Source organism: Scyliorhinus torazame, chromosome 17 (genome assembly GCF_047496885.1).
Source record: "Scyliorhinus torazame isolate Kashiwa2021f chromosome 17, sScyTor2.1, whole genome shotgun sequence".
Taxonomy (NCBI): domain Eukaryota; kingdom Metazoa; phylum Chordata; class Chondrichthyes; order Carcharhiniformes; family Scyliorhinidae; genus Scyliorhinus; species Scyliorhinus torazame.
This window is the reverse complement of record NC_092723.1, coordinates 73091473-73115238: the sequence shown is the minus strand read 5'-3', so window position 1 is coordinate 73115238 and position 23766 is coordinate 73091473. Positions and strand designations below refer to the sequence as shown.

General features: G+C 45.5%; 1 protein-coding gene across 6 annotated transcripts in view; it reads left to right on the top strand.

Moving 5' to 3' along the window:
* csde1 (cold shock domain containing E1, RNA-binding) overlaps nucleotides 1-23766 on the top strand; it is a 146978-nt gene that overhangs the window by 54597 nt on the left and 68615 nt on the right. For all 6 annotated transcript variants that reach the window (XM_072480636.1, XM_072480631.1, XM_072480634.1 and 3 more), the window contains 3 exons: nucleotides 8966-9063; nucleotides 12170-12251; nucleotides 16221-16349. In XM_072480636.1, coding sequence (XP_072336737.1) covers nucleotides 8966-9063; nucleotides 12170-12251; nucleotides 16221-16349 — 309 coding nt within the window. The remainder of the gene's footprint in view (nucleotides 1-8965; nucleotides 9064-12169; nucleotides 12252-16220; nucleotides 16350-23766) is intronic.

Below are 23766 nucleotides of genomic sequence, written 5' to 3'. Positions count from 1 at the left end.
GGAGGTAGCATTGAGGATTGTCATACTATCCAAAAACAGGAGTTTGCGCAGCAGGTTATAATGTCTGCCCATTTCACCGACTTAACTAATCTCAACAATGATAATGGAGTTCAGGACCAGCTTGTTGCCTGATTCATAGCTGTAACACAGGTATCATGTATTGGGAGCTGTGCATCAAAAAGCTGGCAATCTGGTGAAGCTACAACACAGGACAATGTATACTAAATAGTAGAATTGGAATGCTGCTGATGGAGCTAAGCGATGCCACAACCAACTGATAAAAGCTCTGCAGTCCTGCCACATCCAGTCATGAGTGGTGGACAATTAAGCATCTTGCAGGAGGAGGCTCCATGACCATCCCTATTCTCTATGATGGAGCTCAGTATTTGAATGCAAAAATAAAGCTAAAGTGATTGCAACTACCTTTTGCCAGCAGTACAAAAAACATGATTAATCTTTACCTCCTTCTGAAGTCCATCAAGGGAAGGAATCTTCAGCCAATTCAATTAATTCCACGCGATATCAAGCAACTGCTGAGCACACTGGATATAGCAAAGACTATGATCCCTGACCACATCCCAACTATAATGCTGAACACCTGTACTCCGAAACTAACTCTGCCTCTGGCCAACTGTTCCAGTACAGCTGAAATTTAGAGTGCCCAATTTGTTTTCCAATTAAAGGGCAATTTAGCGTGGCCAATCCACCTACTCTGCACATCTTTGGGTTGTGGGGGTAAAACCCACGCAAACAGGGGAGAATGTGGCAACTCCACACAGTGACCCAGAGCCGGGATCGAACCTGGGACCTCGGTGCCGTGAGGCAGTAGTGCTACCCACTGAGCCACGGTGCTGCCCTTTCATTGGCAATGCTATCAAGCCAACTCGTTGATGCTGAATTTTGAGTTCCTTCCAGACTGCACTGCTCCAGTCTTGTGCCCAAATACTGGCAAAATATCTGAATTTCAGAAATGTGGTGCGATTGATCGCTTTGAAATCCAGGCACCATTTGACAGTGTGGCATACTTAAACAAGTCGGGGGGGGAAACTCTCCTGGGGCATACTTAAACAAGTCGGGGGCGGGGGGGGGTGGGGTGGTAGAGAACCTCTCCTGGTTAGAGTTATACCAAGCACGAAGGAAGATGGTTGTTTGAGACAAATCACCTCAGTCTGGGACGTCACTGCAGGAGCTCCTCAAGGCAGTATGGCATGGCCCAACTCTCTTGGCTACTTTCCATATGGTCAGAAGTGGGGATGTTCAATTATTGCTTAGTATTGAGTTCCTTTCGCAACTCTTTAGATAACAAATCCATTCATGCTCGCGTCCAGCAAAATATGGATCATATTTGAGGCTTGGTCTGATAAATGGTACACAACATTTGTGCCAGAAGTTCCAGACTACCTCGAACAAAAGAGCGAACCACTCCCTCATGGCACTTAATGGCATTACCATCCTTCAATTTTTCCCATCAACTTCCTGGGGATCACCTTGGATCAAAAACTGAACTGGGAAAGTCACAACTACTGTGGTTACAAGTGCTGGCCTGAAACTGAATTCTATGGCAGCTAATTCGCCTCCTGACTCCCAAAGCTTGTTCACCACCTACGAGGCGCAAGTCAGGAGTGTGATGGAAACAGGAGTGTGATGGAATACACTCCACTTGCTTGGGTGAGTGCAGCTCCAACAACATTTGAAGCTTGCACGATCTAGAATAAATAAGCCTGCTTGATTGCCACCTCATCCATCACCTGAAACACTCACTCACTTAACCACCGGCCCACAGCTGCAGTGTGTATTATCTACGAGATTCTCTTAGTTGCCGATGCTTCTTCAGCAGCTGCTTCCAAATGGTGACTTCTACTGCGCCTCAAAATCTAGGTCAGCAGCCACAGATGTACACCACCACCAAGGCAGGCATCATACTCTCTTGGAAATATATCACTGTGCCATCATCGCTGGTTCAAAATCATGGGACTCCCTACTTAACAGCAGCATTGTGGGGAATACCTTCATAACTCACAGAATAGGAGAAGGCCAGACCTGCTCTGCCATTCAGTAACTCTGTTTTCTGTCTCATTCCTCCCACCCTCAGACTTGAGTCCTTTTGTAGATCAAAAATCTGTGACGGTCTCCATTGCTCTCTGGGTTAGAGCATTTCAAAAATTAGCGACCCACTGGGAGAAGAAACTCTCCCATATCTGTCTTAAATGTGGCATCCCCTATTTTGAAACGTGCCTCCTAAATATAGATTTCCCCATGAGGAGAAAGATACTCTCAACATTTAACCTGTCAAGCTCCCTGACAATCTTGTTTCAATAAGATCACCCCATATTCTTCAAACCTCCCATGAGGGTCGGCCCAGCATGTTCAACCTTTCCCCTTGAGACAACCCCATAATCTCAGGAATCAGTCCAGTGAACTGTCTCCAATGTAAATACATCCCTTTTTTTTTAAATAAGGAGACCAAAATTGTACACTGTGCTCCTAGGTGTGGTCTCACCAATGCCTTGTGCAATTGCAGCAACAGCTTCCTATTTATACTCCATCCCACCTTCCAGTAAAGATGAGCACTCCATTTACCTTCCTTGCAGTACCTGCATGCTATTTTGAAATTAGAGTATGAGGATACCCAGGTCCCTCTACTGTAACATTCGGCAGTCTCTTGCCATTTAAATCTTTCCTTCTCCCCGCCCAACCCCCACCCCCAAAGTGGACCACTTCCTGTTCTCCCACATACTACATCTGCCAATTTTTTTCCTCCACTCGCAACCTATTTGCAGACTTTTTGCATTCTCTCTCAACTTGCTTTCCTACCTATCTTTTGTATCGTTCAGCACTTTCTCAACGCCAGATGTTAGGCCAGCTGGCCCATGGTTTCCTGCTTTCTGTCCGCTTCCTTTCTTACATAGTGGTGTTACAATTGAGGTTTTAAAATCTGCTGGGACCTTTCCAGAATCTAGGAAACTTTGGGAGGTTACAACCAATGCAGCCACTTCATTTCGGACCCTTGGCTGGAGGCCATCAGGTCTAGGGAGCTTCACAGGTCCCATTAGTTTTTCTAGTACTTTTTCTCTAGTGATTGAGAGTTTTGTTTTAATGTCCTCCCTCCCTTTCGCCTTTTAATTTTCTACTATTCCTGGGATGCTTTGTGTTTTCTACCTTGAAGATGGATACAAAATGCTTGATCAAAGCCATTGCTATTTCCTTGTTCCCAGTTAATTTCCTAGTCTCAGACCAAAATTTGCTCAGTTGCTTCTGCCCTTATACTTGTATAGATCTTCCGGTTTGTTTTTGTATTTCTTACTCATTTCCTCATCCTATTTCCCCATTTTATTATAATAAGTCATTCTTTGGTTTCTAATTTTCCCCAATATTCTGGTCTACCACTGATCATCACAGCATTTGTAGACCTTTTCTTTTCATTTGATACCATTCTTAGAAGTTAGCCAGGGGTCATTTATCCTTCTCATTGAGGTTTTTTTTCTCAATGGAGTATATATTTTTTGAAAGCTATGAATGAACTCCAATGTTTCCCACTGCTTCCCTACCTAATTTTTCCAATCCAGTGTTCTCTCCATATTCCGTACACTAATTTCAGACCCAAATTTCTCACCCTTAACGTGAAATTCTGCATGCCGTGTCACTCTTCCCTAGAGGATTCTTTTATGAGATCGTTCATTCATTCTTTCTCATTACACATTGCTAGGTGAAAAATAGTTTGACCCCTTTTTGGTTCCAGAATGCACATGGGCTGATTTTATTGCAGTCATCGTGGGGGTTATGCTGGGGAAATAAGTGTTAGCCTTGCTAATGATGTTGCCAACCGTTGCTTTCAGGGCATATACCGTTCTATGTAGCCTCTAGGCTGCATCAAATTTCCCATGCAGCATGTACTTGAATGAAATGTTTAAGCATGCTTGAAGTAGCATAGCAATAAATAGAGTTTACAGCAGTTACAACCACCTTGTCTGTTTATGAGACTATTTATCAACAGTGGGTGCTTTGTAGTTAATTCAGTGACTGAGGGGTGGGGGTCTGTTTTCATGGAAATCAGAAAACATTTCATGTGGATGCAGTGATGGTGTGTTAGAATATTATTGTGAATTGGTATGCATTTGCACCCGTAAATTTGCACAACAAGGATTATGCATTCAGCTCTTTGGTGAAGAAATGTTTGTGGGGGGGTAGAATTTAATCATGGCAATGGGGGACTTGCTTGCTGGTTGGAGATCTCTATTTGGAGAAGGCCTGATGGAATTAACTGACCAGTGTCAAATCTTCTCTGGAATTCTGAACCCTGTGGACAGAGTTTGGAATTCAAAGCTGGCTCAGACGAGCAGTGGCCGCTGCTGGTAAAGCATCCAGGGAGAGGACTAAAATTGCAGAAGGATCCAGGCTACAGGACTGAGGGTGTGTTTGGGATCATGGGGAGGCAATTGCCAGTTTTGGGGAAGAGGTTGGAAGAAAGGTCAGAGGGGTGACTTTCAGCAGCACAGCATGCTACCACACAGTTTTGCTTGTTGGTCTCCCTGCATGGTGAGTACTTTATCTGCTGCTGGTTGGGTGAGCATTAATTGGCATCCTGGGTGGGAATGCCATCCAAGAGTTTTCCTGCCTCTGACAGATGGGTAGGGTTGTGGGGAAGTTGAGAAAACAAATTTTTATTCTCTCTCTCTCTCTCTCTCTCTCTCTCTCTCTCTCTCTCTCTCTCTCTCTCTCTCTCTCTCTCTCTCCTTTCTTTCCTGTCTTATCTTTCTGTCTTTTCACCCCTTCTCCCCCCCCCCCCCCCCCCCCCCCAACCCAACCACCTCGCCATTCATTTGATTCTGAACATTAATTGATGTGACAGTAGTTTGTGTGCCGTTAACGCGTATCTCTTGGAAAGCTTTGAGGAGGGAGGTAGAGAAATTTTATTCTGACAAAAGGATGGTGTACAATTGTTTGTCTTTGTGACTCCCACACGACTCTGATAGAGGTTTGGAAGTTATCAAAGTAGAGGAACAGTCCTACATCACCCTCTTGTGTCATAGACATAGAATGTACAGTGCAGAAGGAAGCTTCAATGTGATTGTGGTGACCATTAAGAGTAGAAATTGTGGAGGCTGTGATGTCTCTTAATTCAGTATGACTCCAGCTTTCACCTGAACTATTTCTGAATTTTTCTAAATTCCAGAAGCCCTAGATTTCTGATCTGATATTAAGACAATACAGTTTTTTTGTTTAAAAATGGATAACATTATAATATGTGTTCCTTTTTTTTGATGGAACAATGTAATTCTCTCTTTAGGCAGTTTTCTTTTCTGGTTTGTTTTTGACACCTTGAAACGTATTAGTTCCAATAAGGTGTGGCAGTTGGCTCTTTGTGACACCATTGACCCTACACTGGAGGTTATTTTGCTCTCTTGAAAAAGGGCCTGGAAGGACAGTGAGAATCTTGGCTATACTACTTGAAAGGGGACTTGGCTTATAAATGGAGTTTCTCTATTGTGCAATTTAAAAGGTCCTTTCCATGCTCGTAGTACCCAGCTTACAGCATTGAAATTCTTGTACAAAGCTGCTCTTGTAGCTATTTCTGCTAATGGAATGCAGTTTTGTGGTCTTGTAGACCAGACTTTGCAAGAAGACCTGTGTCTTTACCTAGGGTATACCCAAAGTTCTGCTAAACCAAACTTGCTCTTTTAGTGTCTGTGCTTTTATTCAGATGAAGCTTTCCTGGAAGAATTATTGGGGGAACAAAATGGATGCAGAGTAACTTTATCTAACCATGTAGACCAAACAACATTTTTGACTGATGTAGAAGGAGGTTTGTTGCTTTACCGTATTGAGGATCTGGAGTTCCCATTGTTAGTAGGGAGTGTTGTATTTTAGTCTTCCCATCCGGAGTGGTGCACCATTTCTGACAGTTTTTGAAGCTACTCCTGTCACGCCCAGGCTAAGGAACACTACTTGTAGGACAAGCTATGGGGAAAGAGGAGTTCTAGCTGATGGATTGATCTCCTACCTCAATTTCTTTGCCATTCTTCACTTGGATGACCTGTTCCCAGACATCCCGTACATTTTATGCAAGTTAAATGATCACTCTGAATAGAGTGGTGCAAATGCATTTGTCGTTTGAATATTTTCAATTGGTCCTGTATCTGTACCCTTCCTGGAGATGGAGATTATTATGGGGAGTTGTGCTCTGCCTGAGCCACTGGGCTGTCATGTTGTTTTCTTATCTGGGTACTACTTTGGAAGACTCCACCCAGTATTTATTTTTATCCATTCGTGGCATGTGGATGTCACTGGCTAGGCCAGCCTTTATCGTCCATCCGTAATTGCCCTAGAGTGGTAGTTGTGAGCTGCCTTCTTCAGCCGCTGCAGTTCATGTGGTGTAGGTATGCCCAGAATATTGTTGGGGAACGTGTTCCAGGAATTTGATCCAGAGACAGTGAAGGAATGGTGATACGTTCTGAGTCAGGATGTGAATAGAGTGGAGGAGAATTTCCAGGTGGTGCTGTTCCCATGTGTCTGCTGCCCTTGTCCTAGACGGTAGTCCTTGTGGGTTTGGACGGTGCTGTCTAAGGAGACTTGGTGAATTCCTGCAGTACACCTTGTAGATGATGCACACTGTTGCCACTGTCCATGCATGGTGGAGGGAAGTGAATGTTTGTGGATGGGGTACCAATCAAGTGGGTTGCTTTGTTCTGGATGGTGTTGAGCTTCATGAGTGTTGGAGCTGCACTCATCCAGGCAATGGCGAGTATTGTATCACACTCCTGACTTGTGCCTTGTAAATAGTGGACCGACATTGGGGAGTCAGGAGGTGAGTTGCTCTCTGCAGGATCCAATCCTCTGACCAGCTCTTGTAGCCACAGTACTTGTATGGCTCGTCCAGGTCAGTTTCTGGTCAGTGACCCTCCACCCCACCCCAGGATGATGATTGGAGATTGTGATGTGAATGTCATGGGGCAATAGTTCAATTCTGTCCTGTTTAAGATGGTCATTGCCTGGCACTTACATGTGACGCGAATTTAACTTCATAAGGAAATGTTGCACGGTAATTGTTTTGATAAATTTGGGTTGCCATTAAAGCATGTTATTTAAGGGAAGTGGTTATCTACAGAAGTATGCATAACAATTTAATTGGCATGTTCCGAGCTAAACCCACCTCTGAGGAATTTTATAACTTTGCAAATCTAATATATTGAGCATGTGGTTATTGTCTATTTCTGCACCTATAACATTTTTGTCTCCTCTACCAACATGCAAGAATTTAGATAAATTGGATGGTTTGGAGTGAGGAAACGATACCTTTCCGTTAAGCATGGAACACTTATCATCCAACCCATTTGCCCATATCAAACCTCTATCCGTGTACCAATTTGAGGCTAGTACCTGCTGATGTTCGGCTGCCTCCGCTTGGTGCTGTGACTGAGAAAAATAGGAACCCTGCATTTGGATCAAGTTCTACTTAAATTTTCTGTCCCTGTTTATTATTTTTTTTTAAAGTTTGAAATGTATTTACTCAAGTGGACGTTCTGGAAGTTTGTTCAACTTTGCTTCACTCCATCTTAAATTGAGACAATCTACTTCCTGAACAGGAGTTGGAGGACTTCCTATCTGAATTGCACTAAGTGGTCTATATTGATGCAACCTTTTGTAATTGGCCTACAAATGTTTGTTTTTCCTTTCTTGCCCCTCTTGATCTTAATTTCCTGATTTATGTTGTGCTGCTTTGGTGAATGTGGCATAAAAGGTGGCAAGGGTATCTGTATTTTTAAAAAAAAAAAAAAAATGCTAGAAGCTTGTTCACGATTGGCATTTGAACAGATGAACTAAATCAGATGGTGCGTGTACTTGTTTTGATGGGTGCGATTGGGAAGAACAATATTTAAAGCAATGCTCTTGTTTCACTTGAAAGAAGTGATTGCTCTTGTCTGCATAAATACCTTTTTAAAATGTTGAACTAGTATTGTAGCCATTCCCAGTACCTTTTTATCAATTAGCTGAGCTGTACAGACAAGAAAAGTGTAATCTGAGACCAGTGCTAAATTAACTGATCTTAGCTGGATAACAGTACTAATGCTGTAATTGACCTTTTAGATTTGGAAAATTGGTTCTGGTTATTATCCCAATTGTCCTGGACAACTACTAGAAATGTATCCATCTTAACATCCAGTGAGAAGAGTATTGGGCTCAGCTGATAGTACTTGCATTTGAGTTAAGATTGGAAATATCTTTGCCACCACTGGCCATGTACAAACTTGTTAGATTTTAAATGTAATTGGGTGAAAAAGATAACTTGGGTGGGATGCAGGTGGTAAAATGCTTTGAGAATTTATACTTTAAATCCCCATTGCAGTGATCCAAATCTGAACCATTGCCAACCGATAATGACACAAAAAGGGGAAACATGCTGTGCATTGTTCCCACTGCCTAGTTAGAGAGGTGTCACACTACTTCATGGTGAATCCTCAACAACAAAAAATTGGAGTCTTAAAACTTGAAAACAGTTGAATGTATAATCAATTCAGCAGGTCTTGTGCACCAGTAATTTTTATTTTCATGTTAGTGTTTTAATATTTGGTAACCTTTTTTAAAATTGTCATGTAGAGAAGCTTCATGCATGTTTTGAATTTTCTGATTTTCCAGGCCTGTATATGTACTGCCACCTATCTACCTGCTAATTTAGTTTTGTATGGCGAGCTAAACTTCCAAGACTATTTAATACAGATTTGTCTGAGTAACAAGCTGTAAATCAGTATCTTCAGTTGTAACACTATGTTTACAACTAGCTGGATAGCCCGAAAGGCATATAAATCATCTTTGAAAAAGTTGGCATTTAAGTGCTTTTCTGTATGCTATCCAGCAGGAGGCTGGTGGTATGTTACTGTACAAGCTGGCTTAATCTTACTGAATATTGTACTAAGGAATGTGAACTACATTTAAAAGTTAACTGGGGTTTTTTTTTTTGGTGGTTTAGGAAGTATTTTATCTGACATACACACCTGAAGATGTTGATGGAAATGTCCAACTTGAAACGGGAGATAAAGTTTCTTTCTCCATGGAAACAAACAAACAGTACGTATAGCCATTTTATCTAATCTGGGGTATACCTTTTGCAATTGTGCCATGTTGCTTCAGGAAAACGAGTTCTAAGCCCCGTTGAAACTAATAGCCATGTAGTTTTTATGAATGTGTTTACTAGTTTAGTAATTGAACTTAAATGGGCGACTAAGTAATTCGTTCAAATTCACTACACAATGGAACAGGTAAACCAATTCTATCAATACCCTGTATTAATATATGTACAACTTTGGAGAGAAATTCACGTCCTTTGCCATCATCAAGTCTTGAGCTGATCCCATATCTAAAATGGAGTTACTTCACCCTCAAAAAAATGTCCATCTTCTATGTTCTGATTTGCCTCACTAAGTGCATTAAATGGTGTTGGTTTGTTGTAAGCTTCAATCACTGGGACAGCATTTTTGTGAGGAAGGCAAGATACTCGCACAAACGCTACCAGCTTAGCTTTCACCTTTTTAGCAGTCTGTCTTCACCTCCAAAGTAACATGTTTGTCCCCACAAATCCTACTTCACTTCCACACTATCTCCTTTGCAACATTAGTTTTTCAGTCCTACCATTACCCTCATAACTAGTGTTCTGTTCTCTCCAATTTCTGCCTCGATTTGCAAAACCAGTGGGCCTTGAATCTTGGAGGAATTTTGAAATTCCTCCATTAATAATACACCTCTAAGGTTTTCAAATCTTGATCAAGCTTCATTACCCTTTGATCAAATGCTATTTCTTTTTCTCTAGCAAATTCCACAAAAGCCTGATTCTGTCTCATGTCTGATTTCTAAACTTTGTTTGTAAGCTTCATGAACTAACTCTTGTGCATAGCAGCCTTAAATGCACCATAGTCTGCAGTCTGTTCATCTGAAAGGGTTGAATCAACTCCCAATAGTTTTCCTACTGAACATTCTAATAGGAATGTCCAAATTTCTTTTGGCTACTGTAACTTTATAGCAGTTGAATTTTGACATTGGGTGAATATTCCTTGCCAACTCAACCTGGAGGTATATCTGATGACTCGTCACCACTGCCTTCTGCTCCCTATTCATGCCTAATTCAAATTTCCTGATCTCCCCTCTTTCTCCCCCCCCCAACCCACCCTTTACAATTCTTTGAAATTCTGATTTGTTTAAACTCTGGCTAAAGCCAATGTACATATCTCAGCCCATGGATTCGAAATCCTGGACAAGTCCCCAATTTATGATCTTGGCAGATCATAAATTGGGCAGACCAATCACTTTAAAATAAATTCAGTTAATAACTGAAGGAATAACACAGCAAGATTTCATGTTTTAAGACTTGTACTGTAACACAAGATAAATACTATTGGTTAAACACTTTTTTTGTAGGAAACCTGTACTTTAAACCACAACTGAACTTCCCCGTTTTACTTTCGGCACTCTCGGAGGTATACTGTGGCTGTCCTTTAAGTAGACAGCCAAATCTCCCAGAATCAGACCAAAGGGATTTAGCTTTCAATGGTTTATTTCTGTTCTATATCTTTATTCAGCACGGTAACTTCTGATCTCTGAACTTTCTCTCGCAGTGAAGATTTTTCCCAGAGCTTTCTCCTCTAGCACAAGCTGCGCAATTCTTTCTCATTCCTAACTCTCAAATTTGGTCTTTGCAATCAGACGGCACACCTCCATTCCTGTCTAAACCATCAAGACTTTTGGCCTCTAGTCTCTTGCGCTATGACTAACCTTGTCTGTTTTGTCAGGGGGCATCTTTAAATCCCTTCCCTCAGAGCCTATCTCCATGGCAATATAAATCACATGGTCCTTGAGTTCAGGTAGAAATGCTGATTATCTATCATTGATACCCCAAATCTCAGAAGTAAATGGACAGTTTAAGGCACAGCTGTTTTCAACCTCACCTTCTTAACACTTTACTGGGCATTTTGGGGACTTGCAGGTTTTGGTCATTGTCGCCAAGTGCGCCTTGTTCCCAGTGAAATCATCTGTGCCCTTTTTTAAATCTGAAAACCAAGCTATCCAGGCATGCTGGAAGGAGACTGCAGAACAGATCGCATGTTCCCCTTCATTTTTACCTTGGATGACAATCCCAAAACACCACAAGTTTTGAAACCTAATTGTAAAAAAAATTAATAATGCACCCCCAATGTCCATTCACACTCGCACTGTCATTCATTAAAAGGATTTACATTACCAAATCTTCCACTAACTAAAATATGGACTGCAATTTTATTTTGAAATGGTTTACAGTCGACACTTTTGAGCTTTTTGCAATCCTAATCTGAAATGACAATGCAAGACAAGTAGCATTTCAATAGTTTGGTACATGGTACATTAGAAGTCTAACGTTTGTGCTTAATATTGTGATCATCGTGTGTCAGGAAATTGTTGCCGCACGCCATTCATTCTGAAAAGATTTGGTGTTCTTTAAATACAGTATTTGCATTTCAGGTAACTGAAACCAAAGATATTGCCAGCCTGGGCAGTTTCATTTGATGAACAATTCCTTCACAATTTTGCCTTGTTGCATAAAATAGACTATAAACTAGATTCCATTTGTTAATCGGCCTGGAACCACCAAGGATCTTTGGAGTGTGCTCTACATGTCTTGCAAATCATTGTAGCAAGATCAACGATGTTAAAATTATTAATTGTTGCTGTATTTATCTTTGCATTAACTCTCTCTCAAAGTCTTGCTATGTATAAGTATAGTATTCCTGATTTTGTACAGAAGTTCAACCTTCACATGTACAGCAACTTCCTTTTTGTAAGTGCAGCGTCTTCAGCGTGGTCTATTTAATGTTCCTTCTTTAAAAGGTGAGATGTGATTCCAGAAATGAATAATGTCTATGTCTGAGAGATGGTGAATACACATGGTTGCTATGGTGCCAAATTTGAATGGATAGTGACCTATTCCGTTTCTTCTTTTTCTGAACGTGTGTGAAAATTGAACTGCATTCAAGAATCAAGGGGGCATTAAACCTCAATGTAATGCTTCACGTTATTCTAGCTGGCATCAATGCCTTTGGGTAATTGTGGAAAATCTGTTTACACTTTGTGTATTTGTGCTTATGAATTGTTATTTAGCTGAATAACAGACAGATTTGTATTAACTACAAATGCTTTTGTTTCTTAGTACTGGTGCTGTAAATGCTCACAACATTGTACTGGTGAAGAAGAAACCTGGTCGGTGTCAAGGTGTAGTTTGTGCCATGAAGGTATGTATCCTCTGAACGGCTCATTCAATGAAGTGGCAGTAGTTGATATTTGGAAAGCTGATATTTGGAAAGCTGGTAAATCTTCATTTGAATGAAAACAACATGTTGATTGATTGATTTTTATTGTCACATGTACCGAAGTACGGTGAAAAGTATTTTTCTGCGGCCGAGGGAACGTACATAGACAAAAGAATAATCGGCAGTACATTGGCAGTGGTGCATCAACAAATAGTGATTGGTTACAGTGCGGAACAAGGCCAAACAAGAGCAACATAGGGTGTCGTGAATAGTGTTCTTGCAGGGAAGAGATCAGTCCAAGGTAGAGTCGTTGAGTCTAGTAACTGTGGGGAAGAAACTGTTCCTATGTCTGGATGTGGGTCTTCAGACTTCTGTATCTTCCGGATGGAAGGGTCTGGAAGAGGGCAAAGCCTGGGTGTGAGGGATCTCTGGCAATGCTGTCTGCCTTTCTGAGGCAGCGAGAGGTGTATACAGAATCAATGGGAGGATGGCAACCTTGTGTGATGCATTGGGCTGAGTTCACCGCACTCTGCTGTTTCTTGCGATGTTGGACCGAGCAGTTGCCATACCAAGCTGTAATGCAGCTGGTTAGGATGCTCTCTGGCACATCTGTAGACGTTTGTGAGAGTTGATGCAACATGCCGAATTTCTTTAGCTTCTGTAGGAAGTAGAGACGTTATTGGGCTTTCGTGACTGTTGCACCAACATGAGTGGACCAGGACAGACTTGGTAATGGTGACCCCCAGAAACTTAAAGCTATCGACCATCTCTACTTCGGAGCCATTGATGTAGACTTTTGGGGGGGGGGGGGGGGGGGGGGGGGTCGTGCTACGCTTCCTGAAGTCGATGATCAGTTCCTTGGTCTTTCCAGCATTTAGAGAGAGGTTGTTTTCGGTACACCATGCAACCAAGTGATCACCATGCAACCAAGTGATCTGTCGCCCTTCTGTAGTCTGATTCGTCGTCGTTTGAGATACGACCTACCACAGTCGTATCATCTGCAAACTTATAGATTGAATTGGAGTTGAACCTCGCCACACAGTCGTGTGTGTACAGGGAGTACAGTAGAGGACTGAGCACGCATCCTTGCAGGGCCCCGGTGTTGAGGGCTATTGTGGAGGAGGTGTTATTTATCCTGACCGGTCGCGGTCTGTTGGTGAGGAAGTCAAAGATCCAGCTGCACAGGCAGGGGTCAAGTCCAAGGTTGCAGAGTTTGGTTATTAGTCTTGTTGGGATAATAGTGTTGAAGGCGGAGCTGTAGTATACAGCAGTCTGAAGTAGGTGTGCTTGTTGTCGAGATGTTCGAGAATTGATTGTAGGGCCAGAGAGATGGCATCTGCTGTGGATCGGTTGCCGCGTAGGCAAACTGCAATGGATCGAGACCACCTGGGAGGCTGGTGTTAGAACATAGAAAAATACAGCACAGAACAGGCCCTTCGGCCCACGATGTTGTGCTGAACCTTTGTCCTAGATTAATCATAGATCTGTCTCATGACTAGCCACTCTAAGCATTTCATGATAGCAGACGTCAGGGCCACCGGTCGGTAGTCATTGAGGCACGCTACCTTATTCTTTGGTGGCCTTCTTGAAGCAGGTAGGGACCTCGGGGTGGAGAAGTGAGGTGTGAAGATATCTGCGAATACACTCGGCAGCTGGTCAGCGCAGGCTCTGAGTGCTCGCCCAGGGACTCCGTGGGGCCCGTCGCTTTCTGCGGGTTTACTTTCAAGAAGGCAGCTCTTACCTCCGAGGCTGTAATAGTGCGTATGGGTGTGTCCAAGGCAGTTGTGGCAGGTGGCACTGATGTATTGGCTGACTTGTTCAAAGGGGGCATAGACCTTATTCAGTTCATCGGGGAGGGATGCTCCAGCCCCAGAGATTCCGCCTGGCCTTACTTTGTAGCCTATGATCTCATGTAAGCCCTGCCATAGACGTCTTGGGTTTGTGTCGTTAGCCTGGGACTCTAGTTTGATCAGTCTTGTCTTTTGGCTTCCCTGATGGCTTTCCATTAATCGTACCTGGATTTGTTGTATAGGTCAGGGTCGTCGGACTTGAACGCCTCCGTCCGGGACTTTAGCAGGGAGTGGACCTTTCGGTTGAGCCAGGGTTTCCAATTGGGGAACACCTGTATTGTCTTCTTTGGTACACAGTCCTCGACACTTACTGATGAAGTCTGTGACGGTGGTTGCGTACTCGTCCAGGTTAGCTGCGTGGGCTTGAATATGGACCAGTCCACAGACTCCAAGCAATCGCGGGGAGTGTCCTCTGATGCCTTGGACCAGCACTACACTGTTTTCTTGACTGGTTCAGCCCACTTGAGTTGCTGTTTGTAGGCCGGAGGTAGGAGTACCGACTTGTGGTCGGGAAATGGAGCAGTAGGCACCTTTTGAAGCTCATGTAGCAGTGGTCCAGGGTGTTTGCACCTCTGGTGGGACATGTTGGCCATGGAACACAATGCTGGAAGAACTCAGCCCTCCTCCATCACACCCAACTCCCCATCATCTTCACATGGCACCTCCCCTTTCAATTGCAATAACTGACCTTTTTAACTCGACATTGAAGGCCCCTTTCAGGTTAAGCAGCCTTTCACGTGCACTTTTCAATTTGGTCAATTGTATTTGCTGCTCTCAATGTGGCCTCTTAAGACAAAGACTAAACACAGCTGGGTGACCGCTTTGAGGAAATCCTTCACTCGGTCTGCAACCTTCCTTAGGGGCTGGTTTAGCACAGTGGGCTAAACAGCTGGCTTGTAATGCAGAACAAGGCCAGCAGCGCGGCTTAAATTCCCGTACCAGCCTCCCCGAACAGGTGCTGGAATGTGGCGACTAGGGGCTTTTCACAGTAACTTCATTGAAGCCTACTTGTGACAAGCTATTATTATTGTTCCTATTATTTGCCATTTTAACTCTGCACCTTGCTCTCATGCCCATATGTCCGTCTTTGGCCTACTGCGATGCTCCAGTGAAGCCCAACACAAGCTGATGGAGCAGCATCTCATCTTCCAATCAGACACGTTACAGTTGCTACAGATCTGTTGGGTTTTTCCAGCATTTTTCTGGTTCCAGCATCCGCAAGTTTTGGGGTTCGGCCATATTTGGTTGACAATTACATGGGCAAAATAGTGGAGAAATGTTATTGGATTGCTTATTTCAAAATAATTTGAGGACCATGAATTTTAATGATCGGAATCTGTAAAAGCATGTCCTTCAATTCCAAGAAATTATCAATTTCTCTGCCTTTCTATTTTGAGAAGCAGCTCGTGGACTGGGTTGCGGTAGTGTTCTAAATGTTCTTCGGTTTGAGTAAATGATGGAGCTTTAGTATTGGCACTAATGATGCAGGTTTCCAATCTTGGCCTAGACTAGAATTGTTGCGAGTTTCTGTCAGCCCTAATTCAGTGTCCTGGACTTCTGCACAGGTCACCACATTTCTCCTTTCAAAGAAACCACCAGAATAGGCTTATACATGTCATCAAATTTCACAAACCTCTTTTATGAATTAGATGCTTTTTATATTGGGTCGAATGCATCTGTACTGGTGTGCAGTTAGTACGGGAAGGCAGATTGCATGTTTGTTTGGCTGATTTATGTAAAATCCAAACTGTGCAACTTGGTTAGAAAAAAACACCTTGTACAAAGTTATGGGGGCGGCATGGTGGTGCAGTGGTTAGCACTGCTGCCTACACCGCTGAGGACTGGGGTTCGATCCCAGCCTTGGGTCACTGCCCGTGTGGAGTTTGCACATTCTCCCTGTGTCTGCGTGGGTTTCACCCCCGCAACCCAAAGATGTGCAGGTTAGGTGGATTGGCCACGCTAAATTGCTCCTTAATTGGAAAAAAAAATAATTGGGTGCTCTAAATTTATTTTAAAAGTAATCTGATGCTTTGGCCTCAAATTGGATGCAGATATACATCTCATGATTGTGTTAATGCTAATTCTTTATTGATCTTTAAAGGAAGCATTCGGATTCATTGAAAGAGGTGACCTTGTGAAAGAGATCTTCTTCCACTATAGCGAATTCAAGGGAAATCTGGAGACCTTGCAGCCAGGCGACGATGTGGAATTTACTATTAAAGAAAGAAATGTAAGCAATGTAGCTGTATCTTGTGGGGGAATAACTATCTGTTTTGGGAAATATGAAAATGCAAGAAAAGCAAGGAACTTAAATGCTTGTTCATAAGGATGCCTCCTTAAGTAAGGGCACCACATGTTCTTGTCTCTAATTATCCTACAATGTTCGTGATGTCCTGGTAAATATTTCCATCAATTCTGCAGTACTCTTAAGATTAATTATTTCTGACCCTGTTTCTTTTTCCACTATGCCAATGGTTCCAAACTGTGGTCCACGAGGTTACTGCTCGTGGTCAGTATGTCAGTTGAAGAAAAAAAATTATCCACGGAGAGAAAAAATAACGAGTACTTTTTTAAAAATGTAGCACACTAATCTTTGTTAAACTATTTTTGCAATTATTTTCTGTATTGTATTAATCACTGCAATTAAATAGTGTGGTCAGAGGCAGAAAACACAGCGCTGCAGCATGGGGCCCCCAATTTGGAGGGGGGGGTTGCTATGGAGAGGCGACCGTTGTGATGGGAATACCAATCAGAATCTTGGTAGCTCTAAATTTGCTGATCGGCAGCCAGCCAGGACGACACGCAGTTATCGAGATCCAGTCACCCGAGCGAGAGATGAGCAGAGCAGTAATCAGGAGGTGCGAAGAAGGCTAGGCAAGTGCTGGCGTCATGCCTCAGAGAATCGGGCAACAGTGGCCGGCCAGCGTGAGTAGGATGACTCCACCAGAGCAAGAGGCCAGCCTGGCAGGACTGGGGAGCAACCAACATGTTGTTTGCATGTTGAATTTCCTGCCTTTTTTGGTGTCGGTCATTTCGCTGATCAATTATGGTGTCTTCTATGATACCTGGCTTGCTTTAACCATCCATTAGCATCACAGCTTTCCCAAAAATTATTGCCAACAGCCTGGTCGGATTTTGGCAGTGAACTCCGGCTCATCCTCACAAACTGAGGTGCTGCTGAAGTCAAAATGAATCAGTAGCTAAAGAGAAAACAGATGACCAAAATGCCATCAATTGAACCTCAGCACAGCAAAAGTAAGCAAGGCGAGGAGAAAATAGAGCAGTAAACGTAAAACGTTTGCGTCCAAAAACTTACAACAGGTGCCATTTTCTCCTTTGTTGTGAAGCTCTGTTGAGTGAAAGCTTAAAGCCTGCAAATCTTGGCAGTCATCTTGAGACTAAACATGGGGAATACATATCCAAGCCATTTGAATTCTTTGAAAGCAATCCTGAAAAATTTCAGAGTAGCAAGAAAATTCTGATCTTTATTAGTGTCACAAGTAGGCTTCCATTAACACTGCAATGAAGTTACTGTGCAAATCCCCTAGACGTCCCACTCCGGCGTCTGTTCGGGTACACTGAGGGAGAATTCAGAAAATCCAGTTCACCTAACAAGCACGCCTTTCGGGACTATGGAATGCATATCTACAGGCAGTGATGAAACAAAGGTGGTGGAGGCCTTGTATTGGGTAGTTCTGCTTGCAGCAAAGATAGGGAAGCTGTGCACATATGGGAAGGAGTTGATATTGCTAGTGGTTAAGGAGATGGTGGGTGTATGCTGGGGGAGAAGGCCCACAAGCAAATTAACATAGTTTCATTGTCGGATAATACAGGCCAAGTCAGAATCGATGAGATGGCCCACAGTGTGAGTGATCAGCTAATAGCGAGAATACAAGCAAGTCGATTTTATGCACTTCAACTGGATGAACACTGGACATTGCAAACATTTTACCTATGTATGGCATGAACATAATGAGAGAGGTGTGGACCTTTGTACAAGCCGAAAAGTTGGACTCTAACTAAAGGGTTGTGAGGGTGGAGGGGATTTTTTGGGGTTTGATGTGTGATGGTTGTTGTATATAGGGGGTAAATCACACGCAGGAAATGTTACATGGGCTGGGTGAGAGAGACAAGGCCGCGACAGGAGCTGCGCCAGAGGGGGCGGAGCGGGCTTTGGAAAGCGCGGGGTGTTTTGCGCGCGGAGAGAAAGGCGGGAAGGGGAACAAAGGAATGCATATGGATTGGGAGACTCCCACGCGGGGAGATCAATGGGACGGCGGGGGAAGCCGGGGTCAGCAGGCGTCAGCTGACTTACGTGAGTGACATGGGGAGAGGGAGCAAAAAAGCTATACGGGTCTTGGAGGGGGGGGGGAGAGAGGGGTGGGGGAGGGAGAGAGGGGAGGGTTGCTGCTGCACTGGCCGAAAGGGAATGGGACACAGAAGAGGTGGTCGGGATGGGGGTCCCCCCCGCTGGGGGACTGGAGGGTGAGGGAGGCGTGGACACGGGACTGGCCCAGAAAAGGAGATGGTTAGTTTGGGGGGGGGGGGGTGAGCCCCTCCAATCCGACTGATAACGTGGAATGTGAGGGGCCTGAATGGGCCGGTGAAGAGAGCTCGAGTGTTCGCGCACTTAAAGGGACTGAAGGCGGACGTGGCCATGCTCCAAGAGAGACACCTGAAGGTGGCGGACCAGGTCAGGGTAAGAAGGGGATGGGTAGGACAGGTATTTCACTCGGGACTGGACGCGAAGAATAGAGGGGTGGCAATATTGGTGGGAAAGCGGGTGTCATTTGAGGCCAAGACTATTGTAGCGGACAATGGAGGGCGATATGTAATGGTGAGCGGTAGGCTGCAAGGGACGTGGATGGTGTTGGTAAACCTATGCGCCCCCGAACTGGGATGATGCAGGATTCATGAAGTGCATGTTGGGGCGCATTCCGGACCTGGAGATAGGAGGCCTGATAATGGGAGGGGACTTCAATACAGTGTTGGATCCAGCACTGGACTGCTCCAAATCAAGGACTGGAAAGAGGCCGGCGGCGGCCATGGTACTTAGGGGGTTTATGGATCAGATTGGGGGAGTGGACCCATGGCGGTTTGCAAGGCCGCAGGCCAGGGAATTTTCTTTCTTCTCCCATGTACACAAAGCCTACTCCCGGATAGATCTCTTTTGTTCTGGGTAGGGCGCTCATCCCGAGGGTGGAGGGGACGGAGTGTTCGGCTATAGCCGTTTCGGACCATGCCCCGCACTGGGTGGAACTGGAGCTGGGAGAGGAGAGGGACCAATGCCCGTTGTGGCGGCTGGATGTGGGACTGCTGGTGGACGAGGTGGTGTGTGGGAAGGTGAGTGGGTGTATCGAAAGGTACTTGGAGGCCAACGACAACGGGGAGGTGCGGGTGGGGGTGGTATGGGAGGCGGTGATCAGGGGAGAGCTAATTTCCATTAGGTCTCATAGGGAGAAGACAGAGGGTATGGAAAGGGAGAGGTTAGTGGGGGAGATTTTGAGTGGACAGGAGATACGCAGAGGCCCCGGAGGAAAGATTACTTGGGGAAAGACGACGGCTCCAGACGGAGTTTGACCTGTTGACCACAGGGAAGGCGGAGGCACAGTGGAGGAAAGCGCAGGGGGTGACCTACGAGTATGGGGAAAAGGCTAGTCGGATGCTGGCACACCAGCTCCGTAAGAGGATGGCAGCGAGGGAAATGGGGGGAGCCACGGTTCGGAGTGCGACGAAAATAAACGAGGTATTCAAGGCCTTCTATGAAGAGCTGTACAGATCGCAGCCCCCAGTGGGGGAAGAGACGATTCCTAGACCAACTGAGATTCCCGAGGGTGGAAGAGCAAGAGGTGGCTGGTTTGGGGGCACCAATTGGGTTGGAGGAGCTGAGCAAGGGTTTGGGGAGCATGCAGGCGGGGAAGGCCCCGGGACCGGACGGATTCCCGGTGGAGTTCTACAGGAAGTACGCAGACCTGTTGGCCCCGCTACTGGTGAGGACCTTTAATGAGGCAAGAGAGGAGGGGACCCTGCTCCCGACAATGACGGAAGCGACAATTTCTTTGATCCTAAAGCGGGACAAGGACCCACTGCAATGTGGATTGTACAGGCCGGTCTCGCTCCTCAATGTGGATGCAAAGTTGCTGGCAAAAGTGCTGGCCACGAGGATCGAGGACTGTGTCCCGGGGGTAATCCACGAGGACCAGACGGGATTTGTAAAGGGCGGGCAACTAAACACCAATGTGCGGCGGCTCTTAAACGTGATAACTATGCCATCGGAGGTGGGAGAGGTGAAGATCGTGGCAGCTATGAACGCGGAGAAGGCCTTTGACCGAGTAGAGTGGGAGTACCTCTGGGAGGTGCTGCGTAGGTTTGGGTTCGGGGTAGGGTTTATCAATTGGGTTAAGCTCCTTTACAGAGCCCCGATGGCGAGTGTAGTGATGAACCGGTGGAGGTCGGAGTACTTTCGACTGTACCGAGGGACGAGGCAGGGGTGCCCTTTGTACCCCCTGTTGTTCGCATTGGCGATCGAACCATTGGCCATGTCATTGAGGGAGTCTAATAAATGGAGGGGGGTGGTCCGAGGGGGAGAAGAGCATCGGGTGTCGCTATATGCGGATGACCTGTTGCTGTACGTGGCGGATCCAATGGAGGGGATGGTGGAGGTCATGCAGACTTACTAAGGGTGTTTGGGGAATTTTCGGGCTATAAGCTCAATGTCGGGAAGAGTGAGCTCTTTATATTACAGGCGGGGGACCAAGAAAGTGGGATAGGGGACCTACTGCTGAGGAGGGCGGAGGGGAGCTTTCGGTATCTGGGGTTCCAGATAGTCAGAAGTTGGGGGACCCTACATAAACTGAATCTGACTAGGTTGGTGGACCAAATGGAGGACTTCAAAAGATGGGACATGTTACCGCTCTCGCTGGTGGGTAGAGTGCAGTCGGTCAAAATGGTGGTCCTTCCGAGGTTTCTGTTTGTGTTTCAGTGCCTTCCCATCGTGATCACTAAGGCCTTTTTTAAGAGAGTAGGCAGGAGTATTATGGGGTTTGTGTGGGCGAATAAGACCCCGAGAGTAAGGAGCGGGTTCCTGGAACGCAGTAGGGACCGAGGAGGGTTGGCGCTGCCAAACCTGGGGAGCGACTACTGGGCAGCAAATGTGGCAATGATCCGCAAGTGGGTTATGGAGGGAGAGGGGGCGGCATGGAAGAGGATGAAGATGGCGTCCTGTAAAGGAACGAGCCTGGGGGCGTTGGTGACGGCACCGCTGCCGCTCTCGCCAACAAAGTATACCACGAGCCCGGTGGTGGCGGCAACGCTAAGGTTCTGGGGCCAGTGGAGACGGCACCGGGGTGCAATGGGAGCATCGGTGTGGTCCCCGATCAGGGGTAACCACTGGTTTGTCCCGGGGAAGATGGACGGGGGTTCCAGAGCTGGCATCGGGCGGGGATTGGAAGAATGGGGGACCTGTTCATCGACGGGACGTTTGCGAGCCTTGGGGCACTGGAGGAGAAGTTCGAGTTACCCCCGGGAAATGCCTTTAGATATATGCAGGTGAGGGCTTTTGTGAGGCGACTGGTGAGGGAATTCCCGTTGCTCCCGGCACAAGAAGTTCAAGATAGGGTGATCTCGGGTGTATGGGTCGGGGAGGGCAAGGTGTCGGAAATACACCAGGAGTTGAAAGAAGAGGGGGAAGCGCTGGTAGAAGAGTTGAAGGGTAAATGGGAGGAGGAGCTGGGGGAGGAGATCGAGGAAGGTCTGTGGGCTGATGTCCTAGGTAGGGTTAATTCCTCCTCCTCGCGTGCCAGGCTCAGCCTGATACAATTTAAGGTGGTCCACAGAGCACACTTGGCGGGGGCGAGGTTGAGTACGTTCTTTGGGGTGGAGGACAGATGTGGAAGGGGCTCAGGGAGCCCGGCGAACCATGTCCATATGTTTTGGTCATGCCTGGCACTGGAGGGGTTCTGGAGAGGAGTGGCGGGAGCAATATCTCAGGTGGTGAAAGTCCGTCAAGCCAAGCTGGGGGCTAGCAATATTTGGAGTAGTGGACGAGCCGGGAGTGCAGGAGGCGAAAGAGGCCGGCATTCTGGCCTTTGCGTCCCTAGTAGCCCGGCGAAGGATCTTGCTAATGTGGAAGGAGGCGAAGCCCCCCCAGCCTGGAGGCCTGGATAAATGATATGGCTGGGTTCATAAAGTTGGAGAGGATTAAGTTCGCCTTGAGAGGGTCTGCGCAGGGGTTCGACAGGCGGTCGCAACCATTCCTAGACTATCTCGCGGAGCGTTCGAGGAAGGTCGGTCAGCAGCAGCAGCAGCAAGCGACTGAAAATCAGCAACCTTTGGGGGGGGGGGGGGGAGGACTGCCTGGGAGGGTGGATGAGCAAGAGATAACATGAAGGGTTGGGGAAACTGGCACGTATGGGTGAGGGCCAGTGTACAAAGCTGTGTAAATATATCATTTTGCCATGTATATATCTTGCTCTGCGCGATTTCTCGTTTTTTTTTTTGTTACGGTGGGGGGGGGGGGGTTATTGTTTGTAAGGGAGAAAAATTGTGTTAAAAAACTTTAATAAATTTTTTTAAATAAAGAACATAATGAGAGATACCACAGGTCCTTATCTTTTGTAAATTGTTGCCCCATATACTCAACTGCAATGGCTGTTTTTGACATGTTGAACATTTTCATAATTCAAAATGGCTTAGATTGGGGAAAAATGTCTAGGGGTTAGCACAGATGGGGCCTGTGCGATGTTAGGCCAACACTGGGGTTGTCACACGGATAAAAGCAGTGGCTCTTCTAGCAATATCCATTCACTGCAGTATCCATAGGGAGGCATCAGCTGCAAAGAAAATGCCTGCTGATCTCATGACCGTTTTGGAAAAGCGGTTAATAAAGTTAATTTTATCAAGACCCGTCCACTGAATTCGTGAATATTTGCAGCTCTGTGGTTGGCAGTGATCACCAACGACTTCTGTACACCAAGCTTCGCTGGCTCTTGCGAGAAATGGTATGCTCACGTCTTTTGAGTTGCATGATGAAGTGAGAATTTTTTCACTTGCCTCAGTTTGAACTCTCAACACTTCAGTGATTTTCAGTCGCTTGCCAAATTGGCAGATATTTTCGGTCACGTGGACTCAATCTGATCTTCAGGGAAAATCTGACAATTTTTCATGTGCAGGGCAGAGTAGAAATCAGCTATAAAGAAAATAGAAGTGTAGGTCAAATAACTTGAAATCAAATTACAGTTTGCAAATCTATTAGAATTTTTGAGCATGGCAGAAATAACATCAGAGAGTACCTGCCAAGTTGGAAAACACAGCTACTTGAGTGCATCCCTGTTCCTGACACAAACCTCAACTGGATATGAAATCCCTTTGCGAGCCCGATGATACACTCCTCGCAGGCCTGACCTCGCGAGCATGACTGCCTTATGGAACGATCTTGTGACGGTGCTTTAAGCTGGATTTCTCTCAGAACTATCTGACTGACTTTTGGTTTAAAGTTGCCTTGGAATACCCAGAACTGACCCACAAGGCAGTCAAGTTGCTGATGCCTTTTTCCTACAACCTACCTTTGCGAAACTGGATTTTCAGGGCTTAAGACCAAATATCGGAATAAGCTTAACATTGAAACAGATCTCTGATTGGGCCTGTCA